This window comes from Fringilla coelebs (genome assembly GCF_963513975.1).
Source record: "Fringilla coelebs genome assembly, chromosome: 10".
Classification (NCBI taxonomy): domain Eukaryota; kingdom Metazoa; phylum Chordata; class Aves; order Passeriformes; family Fringillidae; genus Fringilla; species Fringilla coelebs.
This window is the reverse complement of record NC_140036.1, coordinates 15963648-15977890: the sequence shown is the minus strand read 5'-3', so window position 1 is coordinate 15977890 and position 14243 is coordinate 15963648. Positions and strand designations below refer to the sequence as shown.

Sequence of the window (14243 nt, the reverse complement as noted above, 5' to 3'; positions counted from 1 at the left end):
ATGGCTCCAGGGGCCTCGAAGAAGTTGTGGGGCAGCGTGGAGGTGGCCCTGGTTGACCTCTGTGCCATCCTGCTCTGCTGTGGGCCGATGCTGACCTGCTGCCGCCAGGGTAGGTGCAGGAGTGTGGCGGGCTCACTGGCATGGCCAGGTCGTTTGGTGCTGGTGGAAAATGTCTAAGGGCTGGGAGCTTTGTAGTTAAAAATTCGCTCTGGCATCAAGAAGGCAGAAACGCCAAAGCTTTTGGGTATGTGCAGCTGAAGCGAAGGACTTGGGGATTCTTGGGACAGAAATGGGATTAAAGGATGGAGAAGGGGACAGGACACCAGAGCTGTATTGTGACACAGTGACGGCGGTTGGAGTTTAGCGTTGAGCTTATGGGTTTGCCAGTGGGGTGTGGAGTTTTCTTTCTAGCTCTCGTGGCTTCAGTCTGTGCCCTCGAGCTGCAGCTCCTGGTTTGGACTTGATCCTGTAGGATCCGGGATCCTTTCTCTGGGTGAACTTTGTGGGAGAAGGAGAGGTTGAAGGGAAGGTGTGAGTCTGGGCAGGGTGAGTGAGAGCTCTGATGCAGCTGTGTCTCCCTTTCCTTCCAGCTCACTGTTTCTTTGGTGGATTCATGTATTTTTTGCCTTGAGGGTGGGCAGAGGGCTGAGTGTCCCTTGGAGCAGATGTTACCTCTGGAGCTGGGAAGATACAGGAAAACATGTAAACCCAACATCTACATTCAGAAGTCCTCCAAATGCTTCATTCATTGTTGGCAGCAGGACTGCTAGGAAATAAAGCCCTGAACCTGCCAAATATTTCCTGTTAAACAAAAGAAATCCAAAACGTGGCAGAAATTCCATCTCTTGATGTGGACACTGCCACAGCCAGCGCCGCCTGTGGGAACTGGGGCACTTCTCTCCTTCCCTCCTCCTGTTTAGTCTCAACCCTCATTTCTCAGCCCAGTTTTCCATCTGATCTTGTATTTATTCACCGAATTTCCAGGTTCCTTTCCTGGTTGGTGATGCTGAGGTTATGCTCCTGTGTTCTCAGGCCAGAGTTGGAGGGTCAGGAGGGACTTTCTGACTCTGTGTGCAAGCCCTGGGGCTGCTTTTGGTGGTAATTTCTGAAAAGGGAAGGCAAATTTCCTTTGACAAAGACTTTCAAAGCCATGGTGGTTTGAATAGCTTGGTTGGGTGACCCATGTGAAAAATGCTTCTTTTCATTGTTCTGAACAGAAATTAATACAACAGCAGTTCTGCTGTGTGGGGCTGGCTGAAGCAGGACATTGTGTGCCTGGCCCGTGTTTGCAGCACTCCCACCATGCAGGATGGATGAACCCACCGGGATAATGGCCAGGGAAATGAGGTGAAGCAGCAGGGCTGGTGCTAAAGCAGAGGAGCCTGTGGCTGTGGCTGGCTGGATTCTGTGTTGGGAGCAGCCTGGCAAGCCCAGCTGGAACCCCAGGACCTGGCTTCCCACGTACACATAAGGAGAGGACAGGCCCCTGGAAAGGGATGGCTCTGTAAGCTCCAGGTTGTTCTGCCCTGTCAGGTAGTCTCAGGCTGGAGATGGCAAATACTGCGCCAAGGGCAGCCCCTGCCTGCTCTGAGCTCCCAGCAATGTGTAGTGGAGAGAGCCAGAGCATCCCAGCAGGCAGCCAGGCATGTGATGGGTTGCACCACAGGATGCTGCCCCAGCCTGGGACTCTGTCCTTATGCTCACTTTCAGAGTCAACCTGAGCTGGAGAGACGATGACTCAGACATGAACATACAGCATATATTTAAAAATAATACAACCCCCAAAGTCTGTTTTCCCCGGTACAGGTGTTCAGTGCTAATTTTAGGTAGCCCAGAGCACAATTTGGTCTGCTGAAACCATTTCGCAGTACAGTTGCTACCTCTGAGAGTCCCTCTCCAGCCAGCAGGCAAACATTTGGAATGGCAGAGACATGGTCTGATGTACCTGCCATGTCCCAGAGTGATGATGTGGACTAGGCTTGCATCCCTGGCTCCCACCCAGGGTGTGCCTGTTTCTGAGACCTGTGCCTGCTGTAACCATGTCTGCTCCTTGTATCCTCTCTCCCAAACAGTGACCCTCTTTCCAGAAGTGTTGACTCTCCCTGAAGGTGACAAAGCCACTTTCTTCTGCAATATCTCCATGGAGAGTGACTCTGGTTCAGAGTACAGCCTCAACTGGTACAAGGAGACCAACCACAGCCAAGCCCAAAAAACTGCTGAGATCAGCCGATACAAGCCCATGACAGAGACAGAGAAGTACCGGCTCATCAACCACACTTCTGTCTTTGAGATTGAGATCCTGAACCTCCACCTGAACGACTCGGGCTCCTACTACTGTGGGTTGATCACCTTCTATGAGCCTGATAAAGTGATGGAGAGCAAGAGGGCCCAGCTGATAGTCACAGGTCAGTCTGGGGGCTGAGCTGATGGGGATGGGTCCCAAGCCTGTTGTAGCATCAGGGGTTAAGGCGGGCAGTAGCTTGCTGTCAGAGGACCTGACATGGGTCAGGAGAGCACAGCCCTGCCCTGTCCTGTCTCCTTTGCACCCTGGAGGACAAATGGGACTATGACAGCCTACCTGGAACTGAGCCCTTTCTGAGGACAGCCCCCACGTTCCCCTGCTGCCTTTCACAAGGACTGTAGAGGCCACGTTACACTCCTGACCCGGTGTTTTGTTTCCCCTTTTCTGAATGCCTATTGCAGCAGCCCCTCAGGTGAATGCTACTGACGAGCCAGAGGTGGAGGAAGGCAACCCCTCAGAGCACATCAAGGCCCTGCTCCTGGGCATCCTCCTGCTGGCTGGAGTGGTTGTGCTGCTGATCTTCGGCTATCTCACCTTCACATACAAGAGAGGAGGTATGATTCCCCTGGAGGCCACACAAACCCAGTTTGGGACCTGGGGTGCATGGACTGGTTCAGCTGTGGCATACCTCTGTGGGACAAATGTCTCCATGCTGGGAGGAGAGGGGTGCTTTGAGCCCTGCTTGCCCTTTGTAGAGCCCCTAGACCATGTGCCGTGGCTCTACAGCACTCATTAGTGTTGTGCCTTAAAGGTGCACTTGAATCCCTCCCATGCACCTTGCCCAGGTACCTTTGGAGTACCTCACCCTTCTGCAGCACAGGGCATCACCTCAGAAATGCCACAGGCACCCAAGGACTCACAGAGAGTTCTGCTGCACTCCACTAATCCCAAATTAAACCCTAGACTGTGGGCTGGTGTCTCACTTGTCCTTGTAATGCTAAGGGTGTTAGACCCTGTGGACAAGGAGGATGTGTGGTAAAAAGACTGTGGTGTCCGGTGCTCTTTGGTGGGGCTGGGCCAGCTTACATGGCACACAAACCTCCTCTAACCAAGTGTGTTACTTTGCAGATGTGCAGAAACCACCAAGTGAAAACATGCCAGTGGTGAGTTTTCCGCCTCTGTCACCCTGCTGTGCTGCAGGAGAGCACTGTGGCATTGCTGGGGCAAGGAGGGTGCTGGGCCTTCCTTTATCAGTTCTTCACAAGCATCTCTTCTGTCTTCTCTGCTGCTGCTTGATCTTTTCTGCACAGCTACAACTGCTCTTCTGCACCTGCAGCAGCACAGCCCCATCACAAAATCAAAATAAAACTACCCAAGATAGGATGTGACTCTCTAATCCAGTTCTTCTTCAAAGCAGGCTTCTCTTTGACAGTGGATTGTGTTGCTGTAGAGAATGGGAGGATGTTTCCCTCCAATATATCAAGCTAAAATTTATTTTGCTGCAGCTGGTGCCTGTTTTCCTCTCTCTTTAGCCAGGCACCTCTAGGAGGGATCTGTCTCCATCTTCTCTCCAACCCCATTCATTAGGTGGCTGAAGGCAGTGAGTAGGTTGCCCTTTGCTCTCCCCTCTCTGGGCAGAGCAAACTCAGCCCGAGGCTCTTCTCCTGCACACCATGCCACCTTAGAGCCCGATGGAGAGGTGGGAAGGGGGCTCCTAGCACAGCCCTGCCTTCCGTGGCCAGGCAGGCAGAGAGTCCAGCCTGCCTGCAGAGGGAGAGCTGAGACCCCAAGGCTCACGATGTGGTTCCTCTGTGCCTGTTCTACCCCAGGTCTGTGCATCTTTCTGCTGTGTGTCACTCTCTCTCTCCCGTGAGGCTTCGGAGCTGATTTTGGCACTTGCTGTAAGAACTGGCTTGTGCTGGGGATGGTGGGTACCTCTGGATGCTGAACCACCACGATGGGGTTACCTTGCAGAAGGAAGAGAAGCCCCCCGTGGTGTTTGTATCCACAGTGGACTATGGTGTGCTGGAGTTTCAGTGGGACCAGCGCAGCCCAGTGCCCCCCAAGACTCAGCCAGTTGAGCAGACTGAATACGCCACCATCATCTTCCCTGAGGAGAAACCTGTCACACCGGAGCGTGGCAAGAAACACCGGGATGAGAGGACTCGACAGCTGCCATCACAGCCCTGCTGAGGGTCAGGGTCCCTCCTCAGCAGGGTGTGGGCATGAACAGGCTGCCCCAGCCCCTAACTCCGGGAAAATCCAGCGTACCAGGACTAAAGCCACAGAGATGCTGCTGCTGGAGTCGATATTGAACAGTCCTGGCCACAGTGTGATTGTGGCCATGGGGTGGGTACCACAGGATGAGGAAGGTCCCTGCTGTGCTCCTTGTGCTGCCTCTTCACTCTGGGCAGGGAGGATGGGCTGAGGCAGAGCAGTGATGCCAACAGGTTCTGTCCCAAAAGTGATTTACAGCATGCCTTGGTACTCTGCCTCCACCCAGTGCTCTCTGGAATGGCCATGCTGCTTCCTTGCCCTAGTCTGAGCCAACTATCAAAGCATGACTGTTGAAGAAAGTGCTGGAGGTCAGAACTGGAGTGAATCCTGTGAGATGCTGCTCATGGGAGCCCAAGGCTTCTTGCAAGCTTCTTGCTTGGAGCAGAGGCTGCCCTGTACACTCCTATTCAGAAACCCCTGGGAAGCAGGAAGCTGGTCTTCTTCTGCCTGTCTCCAGGCATTTTCCTCCTCTGCATGAGGGGTAATCTGCCCCTGTGTCCCTCCCTCCCCAGGTGGGAGTCAGATATGGCCATGGGGGTGAATAAAGAGTTTTGCATCCAGGAGTTTGTTGACTCGTGATGGCAAGTGCGTGGGCAGGCAAATAACGGCTCTTGCAGTGCAGGGCAGAGCTGGGAGGTGGCAGCATCTGTTGTGGTTCCCGGGCCTCTCCGTGACACATGCAAGCTGCTCTTCCACAAAGCTGCTCTTAAGAATTTCGAGAGGTCGATGCTCTTTTTCTCCTTGCCCCTGTCTGAGCTGGTCACCCAGGCACAGCTGAAAGCCAACACTCTCCCTCAATCAGGCTTGTCCTGGGGCACTCACCCACTCCGTGGGGATGAGAATCCCTGCTGTGCCAGGGGTCTGGCTGCCATTAGCCAGGGCAAAGCTCATACCGTGGTGCTCAGTGCAGCTTTTTTGGCTTCAAACTTCCACTTTCTCTCTTGAAAGAGATGTGCTACCTGCCAGAAACCAGAGCGGAAAGAAGTGACAGCTGCTTGAGAGAGGAGAAACCCCAGTAAGGAGTGGCTTTGGAGGCAGCAGAGGCTTGCCAGGAGAGTGTGAAACTCAGTGAAAACTGAGAAGAGTCACTTGCATCTTACACTTTGGCAGCACTGTCAGCAGGTTTCTTCCTCCGTTACCCCCCAGTAAAACCAGTGCAGCCTTTGGGAGCCAACTTGGGTGCTGGGGGAAGGGGTGAGGCAAGCCAGGCACCGTATCTTGTACTCTTTGGGGACTGGAAAGTCCATGAGAAACTTCCAGAGGGGACTAGATGGGATAAATATCCATTTGGGATAGCTTTCATCTTTCTTCAGGGTAAGACAGTGGACGTGGTGTCCCCTTTGGTCCCCAGTGCTGCTGAAGGCTCCCAGTAGTTTCCACGGGCAGTGCCATAACTACCCATAACTCACATAACTCATGCCAGCTCATGGTTCAGCCCACTGGGGCTTTTTGCCAGCAGCAGCCCTGCTCCTTGCCCCAGCAGCTCTGACAGGGACCTGCTGTGGCCAGCAGGCCCCAGAAAACGAGGCAGGAGGCAGCTGCAGCAGGAAAGTGGGAGCTCAGTCAGCACTTCTGCGTTTTGCTTTCCCGTCAGACACGACACTGACATAGCTGAGAGGGTGGACCCTGCTTCATATTTTCCATCCTACCTTTCGGGCAGCAGAGCTGCCAGATCTTCAGCACTTCCTGCCCTCCCTGGCTGCAGCTATGACTCCTGCAGGTACAGCTGGAGCTGAGTCCTTTCGTCTCTAGTTGGATGGTGGTCTGCAGCTGACCACAGGCTCCCAAGCCATCCAGTGGGGTTGGAGGTTTAGTAAAAGCATCTCCCACTGCCTTTTGGGATGGGAGAGCGTCCAGCCTGCTGCAGTGCTGTGCCCCTCCCATCAGCCTGGCTACAGTCCTGCCCATTGCAGGGAGGAAGGCTGGGGCCCCAAGATGCATTGGTTGAGTGCTGGGGATGCTCCAGGACACCATCTCCCATCCCTGCTTGGAGCACAGGATGCCCAGCAGTAACAGGCATGAGCTATACTCCCCTTCACCTGGCATGGGGTGCCTGAGCACCCCCAGACCAAGCAGTGCCCTGAGATGGGTGTCAGGCCCCACACCCCAGTATTCTTCTTGGGAATGGGGAATCAGGTGTGCCCACATGTGCAAGCACACGCAAATGCTCACAAACATGCAGATGTGCAAACAAGTCACCAGACAAATTTGTGTGCACACCCCCACATTTGCACAGCTACTGTACCAAATACCACCCTCCCCACAGACACACATCCCCTCAGACCCCCATCCCTGTGCCACAGCTTCTGCTGTGCTGGGACCCCAGACCAGCCAGGGGGAGGCTGTGGGTGCTGGAGCTGCTGCATTTCCTGTGCACTCTGGTCTGGCAGTTGAAGCAGCGGCTTCCGACCACGGGCACCCAGCGCTCCCCTGAGGAGTGGCTGCCACCACCTCAGTGCCAAAATGCTTCGTCAGCCCCCTGAGACCACACACCTGCTGAGACCTCTGCAGAGCCTCAGCCTGGTCCCACACTAGGGTCTTGATGATGGGGAATGGCCAGAGCCCTCTGGGAGACCTCAGAGAGCTGGGACTGGTCCCTGTCAGCACCTGCAGAAAGCTGGATGCCTGGCAACATGCCTGGGCTATACCTAAGCAAGCAAAAACCTCCTACATGATGCCTGAGAGCTAGCCTGGCTCCTTACACACCCCAGCCTTGATTAAAGGTGGTTGGAAACAACATGTGAGCAAGCATCTCTTCAAGAAACCTGAACTCATAAACCATGTCTTGGGAAAACTGGACAGGTGGATGAAGAAGAAGATGGAAAGGAAATCCTCTCCTGCACTTTGAAGGTGTGTCTTTTAGGAGAGCCATGCCATGAAGCAGCCAATCACTGTTCCTGAGCACCCACCAGGGCATTGCAGATATTGAGAGGAGAAGGGGTGGTCAGACTGTAGGACAGCAGGGTCAGTTTCAAGTGAGCACTGTCCTGGTCACTGGGATGTCTCCAAAGTTTTTGATTAGGAGAGGTTGGACTGGAGATGATGCATCAGGTGTGTGGGTTATTTGTCCACTGGATTAATGAGATGGCTTGTGGGTGGGACTGGTCTGTCAGGAACTGTGGTGTGGGAGGATTACCGTGGCCTTGGCTATCTGGGAAAGTGACTGTTTTTCCTGGAAGAGAAAGGCTGGAGGGAGCTGGTGGGTGCTGTGGTTGGTGGTGGGAAGGGTAGGCTGCCTGGACCCCTAACCATGGCCAGGCTGCACAGCTCTGGTGTGTCCTGAGGGGTCTGGGTCCAAAACATCTCCTCCATCCTGTCCCACCGAGAGTCTCACCCTACCTGCCACTGAGCTGTTGTAGCTTACAGTGTATCTGTGTTTCCTCCAACCGCCCTCATTCTGCTTTCTCTAGTTTTGCTTTGAGTTGCCTCCAGAGTTTCTTCTCCTCTCTCTTCTTCTCTTTGGTAGGATGTGATGCTCAGTGAGGGAGCTCACAGTCCAGATCCTGGTGCATGGGGCTTGGAGGGCCAGGCAGGAGCCCTGTGCCTGCCTGCTCCTCTGTCCCAAGGCCAAACTCTCTGCCCATGGCACTGGCACAGAGCCTTGTTGGAGGGGGTTGAGCTTGCTCCTTGTGGCTGAAAGGACCATCACTGAACAAGGAGCCTAAACCCATGTGAGGTGATACCTGCCCATATCATTACATCCATTTGCCTACTTAAATCTCTCTCCATTGCTCAGCATCCCTCTCCATCCCAGAAGTCCAGGATGATGGGGCAATATGCCTTCTCTACAGTCCAGCTTGGCCATAGCTCTATTTCCTGAGGAACTGATCCTCCTTTCCTCAAATCCACCCTTAGATAGGTGGACCCTTCTGCTCCAAGAGTTCAGCTGTGCAGACAGTCCAGCATGGAAGAGAACCTGTAGTCACTGCTTGTCCCTAGAGCTGGTGGGTTTCACCATGACTAGGGGTGACAGCTATTCATTGTCAAATGCATCAAGGTTGGAGGGGGACTGAGGCACAGAGAGCCAGAGAGCTGTCATGGAGTCATGTCCCAGGAGGATATGAATGTCCAATTCACCATCTGCTCAATGGAAGCAGAAAAAAGAGGATCTGGGAAATTCTAGATGAGTCAACCTGCCTCAGTACCCAGAAAACTGTTGGAACAAATTACCACCAAGTGGCAAACACTGACAGGGCAGTTCTGGGGCTGAGAACACAGATTTAGCAGGAACTTGTGTCAAACCATCCCCATTTTCTCTTCATTAGGGTGACAGACTGGGTACCACAGGAAAAGCAGGAGTGATGCTATCTTTGTGGTGCCTTACATAACATTCTCATAAGCAAATGAGGAAGTGGGAAATTCTGTCACTGTGGGTGGATGGATTCTCAAGAAGCTCTATCCCATGAGCAGTTATCAATAGTTTGTGCAGGAGACACATCCAACAGAGATTTTCTGGGGAAGCCAGGCTCATAGGAAAGCAAGATGCTACTGAAAGAGGGTGTAGGGGCTGTTTGGGTGGCAGGTTAGAAATTGAATACACCCTGATGACCCGGAGAAAAGAGCAAAAATTTCCTGAAAGAATGAAATGACTGATGGAAAAGAATTGGGCGCGTTCAGGAAAAAATGAGGGAAGTCTTCAGAATGGACAAAGCCTCAGTATGAAGCAAGCAGTGAGGAGTGTTTAGGGTTCTGCCACGTTGCTTAGATGTCAGTTTATCTGTCCTGTAAATTTTATGTGCCCATGGACACAGCATCCCTGCTGCTGAGGGGATGTTCCTTTCTGCAGTCCTGCATGGGATCTGGGGTTGAATGCCCCTTTCTGCCCCTTCCAGGGACTGCTGGCAGGATGGAGCCACCAGGGTCTGGGGTGACCCATGCCAGAGCAAGGGATGGATGTCCCAGCAGGAATGGGGCACACGTGGGCCAAGAAGAGTCCTTATAGGCCATGTGGGCACTTTGTCCCTTGGCTGGAAGAGTGGGGAATGTGGAGGCTGACACATAGTGAGAGATGAAGAGGAGGAGAAAGAACTTCGGGAAACCTTCCCGCGCACACAGAGGCGGCTGACCCAGGGGTGGGAGCTCAAGTCAAAAATAATTCTGTGCTGTGCAAAAACAGCAGGGAAATTACCACTGAGGCTGCACCTTGCGTGCTTCCTTCACGCATCCCACGGAGAAGCCATGACCAGTGTGCTGGAGTGAAGAGGATTGGCAGGGTCTGACCCTGGCAAGGGCTGCCAGCCCCACGAGGTCACACTGTGTGCAGGACTGAGCTTGTCCCCACTCCCTGCTGAGGCCAGGCTGTGGGGAGATCCTGTAGGAACAGCTTTTGTTTCCAGGCAGGTACTGACAAGCAGCAAGGTACTTGGGCAGAGCCAGGAGGTGTGTGTGTGAAATGGAACAGGATGTCGAAGCAATTTCATCTCTGTGGGCTGTTCTAGGAAAGTCCCTTTAGTAAAAGCAAGTCAGAAGCTTTAATAGAGGGACCAGCACTCGGCTGTGTCAGAGATGACTGTGAGGGCTCAGCACACTGTGGGTCATGATTTGAGTTGTGTTGCCATGACGTAACAGGACTCTGGTTTCCATCACAGCCAGGTTTTGAAGGCAGGGACCCGTTCCCACACCAGGAACGAGGTATGCCACTGTATCCCCACTGAGCAGTGTGCCAGAGGGGCAGTGTTTTGGCCCCTGGGGTGGGAAGTGTGGGGAGTGGTGCCTGTCCTGTGGGGAGAATGCCTTGTGTCAGCAGCCTCGAGGAGGAAGAGCTGGGCTGAAACCACAGATCCTTGTTTGGGTGAATATGAGAGTGTCAGGAGCTAGGGCTGTGTCCCCAGGGTGCTTCTCCTCCTCAAAACAGCTGGAGATGTTTGACACAGGCATGCCCTAGATGTAAAGGGAAGGTGTCAAAAGCTTTAGGTCTTTCCTGCATTCAACCCCTCCAGGGTAAATCTTGGACAGTAACACAGAAGGGGTCAAGTGGACAGGCAGATGCTGCAGGGTGGGGGCTCCATGCTGGTCACTGTGCTTTTGGCTGGGTCCCCATGCCATGCTTGGCCATGGTGCCAGCTGTGAGGCCAACCCTTTCCCTACTTAGCTCCACCATGAGATTTGCAGCTCTGAAGACCCCTCTGTGGCAGGATACATGAAGGGGTCTTCTAAAATGAACCTATTGACATGGGGGCCCCAGGGAAAGGAATGATAGGAGGCTGTAAAGATCTGCTGCTTTAAAGATCATGTACCAGTCCTGAGCCAGGGATGTCCCCCAGCTCCCTTCTGTGAACATTGAAAACACTGGTGGGATGATCCCTCCTTCCCTGACCTGTTTGTAGTTCACTGCCCCAGCCCAAGCAGGACACAATGAAGCCATGACAAGGGTCTTGGCAAGGGGGTGTCTCAGGGTCTATCCATAGGTTAGGGCTTTCTTCATAAGCCTCCTGAAGACCTTGTCTTGGCTTCTCTGCTTCCAAGCACTTTCTGTCCTTTCAGTCCTGCTCCAGGTGATGGTATCAAGGTGTCATTGAGAGTGGAAGGAACATCAAAGAAGGAAAATGTGGAAGCTGAAGGTTTGATTTGCCCTGGGATCTCCTGGGGTCTCCTGCCTCCACTGTCACAGGAGGGGCAGTGGCTTTTCCCTTCCAGCAGCAAAGATCAGACCCTCCCTGCCAGGCTGTGGTTCCTGGGATTTAACTACATGGACTGCCTGGAGCTAAACCTGCCTTATCAAGATCTTTCTCAAACTCAAGACCTGTTATCATTTGGCATCTTATCTAACCTGCTTTCCATCTTGCACTGCTCTCCATGGGATTTCCTGGGGGACCTGTGCCCCCCAAGAGGGGTGAGCTGGGAGGCAAGGGCAGCAGGCGGCCCCAGCCCTGCTGTTTATACCTTGCCCTGGTGCTCTCAGCTCAGAGCACACCTCATCTCTTTTGGTTTTATGCACCCTGCTGTCCTCCTCAACTTTCCGCCCTGAAGTTTCATGTTAGGTCTTTTTCTGCTCAAATTGGCTGAAAATAGGTAAAAATAGCCCATGGTTGGTGGCAGCTGTTGAGATAGATAAGGTTATCTGGAGCTTTATCAGCTGCTGAGTCCTGCATTTTTGAGGGGTTTCACTTTCATTATTCCTAAACTGGGCAAATCTCTCTTAAATTCTCCCCACTGCCATGTGACGGGTGTGGGCAGCCTGGCAGGGGGTTTTGTTTCCAGTCTTTCTGCCTATGGACAGAGCAGCATGGTGGCTTTCCAAGGTCAGGGGTTCATGTACATATATTGAGGAAACCCACCTTGTCCTTACTTTAGGGGACATTTCACCTGGCCAAGACCTGGTGCAGTGTCAGCAGAGACTGTTGACTCAGAGATTGGAATGGGGTGGTGCTGCTGGTGTAGGAGCAAAGGTTCCCCTCTCCAAGCACAAAAACATTGTACAAGGAGGAAGAGTATAGGGAAAAGGCAGTTGCACATGTGCATCCAGAAGCTGCAAGCTTGACTTGCAAGCTAGGTCGCTACCCCTCCCCCAGCTTCAAGTGGAACTATGAGTACGTGGCAGGGCATTTTTGCAGTGAAGATTGAAGAAATGCACATAACAGATCTGTGGACACTTCTGGAGGATGATGCCCTGCAGCTGCAGGCCTGCAGGCCTGGCTGGAAGGAGTTTGTGCAGCGCCGTGCTCTTGGCAGGTAGGGGGCTGCTGGCAGTCCCTGTCAGAGGGCGTCAGGGTTGATGGGTTGCCATGTGAACCTTTTCCTTTTTCAAAATTTGCTTGAAGGAAACGGGTTTTTTGAGCAAGAGGGGGAGTTTGGAGGTGGATGAGGCTGTGAAGGGTTTCTTTGTTTTGTTTGAAGCTTGGTGGGTTATTGCCAAACTGAGGGGAGAATAGTTCAGCAGGTCCAAAGGGCAGCTGCTGTTTGGCCAGAATTTCTCCATGTCGTTGTTAAGATGAAAAGAGCTCCTTCAGCAAGTACGGGGAGTTATACCTCACTAGAACCAAATCTTCTGGGTTTGCACTCAGAGCGTGAGGAGAGGGAGAACCACTGTGTTCTGGGACATGGGGGGATGCCTCAGCAGCCCCTGTACCTGCACCAGGCTGCAGGGCCTTGGGCAGAGGGAGGCTGTGGCTCTGCATTACTCATAAGAAGCCTCATCCCAAACATTTCCACCCTAAACATTGCTCAGACACCTTGCCTGAGTGACAGCAAATGGAAACTTTGGTTGCCAGCCCCCATGCAGATTATGCAAGATGAGGAGCTGTGGGCTGCACACCTTGTGGCTCCTCAAGATCTCTCTTCACCTGCCTTGCACCCTCCACCCACACCTTCCTTCTATTTTGCTTCTTTTTATTGTCTTACCCAGTCTTGGGCTTGATGCTGGCTTTCTGCTGAGCTGTGATGAGCCAGCACGGATGAGGGGCTGGAGTCCCAAATAGGGACCTGATGCTTCCCACCCCAAGGGCCCCTGCTTTTGGCAGTGGGGCCAGGATCCCAAAGGACAGCCTGGCTTCTGAAATCTTTAATGCTGGGGCCGGCCCTCAACTCACATCTGTGGTGAATTTCCCAGACTGGCATCATGCTGTTAGGGGAGGACAGTTTGGTGTAAATCTTGCATGAGTGAAGTTAGTCCATAGTCTGTGTTAACCCTCGTCCCTACTGACCGTGCTGAAAGCCTCTAGCTCAGCATGGGGCACCTGGGATGAGCTGGTCTCCTCTTTGCCCTGACAGGTTTCAGTGCTCCCAGTGCTTCCATAACTGGTCTTCTGCCAAAGTGCACGTGCTGTTCCACATGTACCACAGCCCAGGCTGGGGCACGGTGTGGATGCGGATCTTTCGCCAGAAATGCAGGCGCTGCCCTGACTCCCGGCTGGAGGATCCTCAGTTCAGCCCGGACACTGTGGAGGCAATTCTGCACAACCTGGTGATAAAGATCCTCCAGTATTTCTACAAGAAGCCTGTCCAGCGCTCTGACCTCCTGGAAGTCGTGGTGGATACACCAGTGGCAGGGCCCCATGACCGTGCCCGCTGCGAGGGCTGCGAGCTTGGCATTTGCAGCAGGTCACAGAGGGCCCCGGCGCTGGAGGCCTGGAAACCCTTGATGGATGAGGATGAGGCCAGGATGCACAGCAGCAAGCCATGGCTGGGCTGGCCATCAGATGTCTGGAAGTCTTTAACAAATACGGGGCAGGCTGGAACCCATCACACGGAGTCACGGTCATCCCTGGGATCAGATGACTGCAAGCCCTTGGTTGGTGTGGACAAGGCCAGGACCCATCGCACTGAGTTGAAGTCAGCCCCAGCAGGGGCTGCCCGGAGTAAAAACAAATCCAGGACATCTCAGACCCCAAAACACCACGGCTTAAGGCCCCATGAAGCCTTGACCCACCACCCCTCACCCTCCAACAGCAACTTCTCCTGGAAATGGTGCTGCTGCATTGGCAGCTCTGTGCTCTGTGTTGTGGCACTGATCATCTTCATTGTGCTTTATTTTACCATCATGTAGAGGGACCTGGGGATCACAAAGAGGAGCTGGGGCAATGGCTAGGGAAGCTGGAGAACTGCCTGGAAAATTGGATACCCAAGGCCAGCCCTTGCTCTTGGTTCAGCAAGCTCCCCAGCTCCTGGTGGCATGGGAGCACACTGGGATGCCTTGGCCAGGCACTTTGTCCAACAGCCTTTGGAAGACTGATGGGTCTGAGGGATTCTTATGGGACATACTCTGTATGAGGATGAATCTCCCAGC

The 14243-nt window shown here is 53.4% G+C and overlaps 1 protein-coding gene across 1 annotated transcript; it reads left to right on the top strand.

Annotated features, from left to right (window-relative positions):
• Positions 1 to 4435, top strand: LOC311157492 (programmed cell death protein 1-like; the record flags this gene model as incomplete). Its single annotated transcript, XM_084212211.1, has 5 exons — positions 1 to 109; positions 2073 to 2405; positions 2704 to 2856; positions 3371 to 3405; positions 4217 to 4435. The coding sequence occupies 5 exons, from the start codon at positions 1 to 3 to the stop codon at positions 4433 to 4435; spliced, it is 849 nt and encodes a 282-aa protein (XP_084068337.1).
• Between the last annotated feature and the right edge of the window lie 9808 nt (positions 4436 to 14243).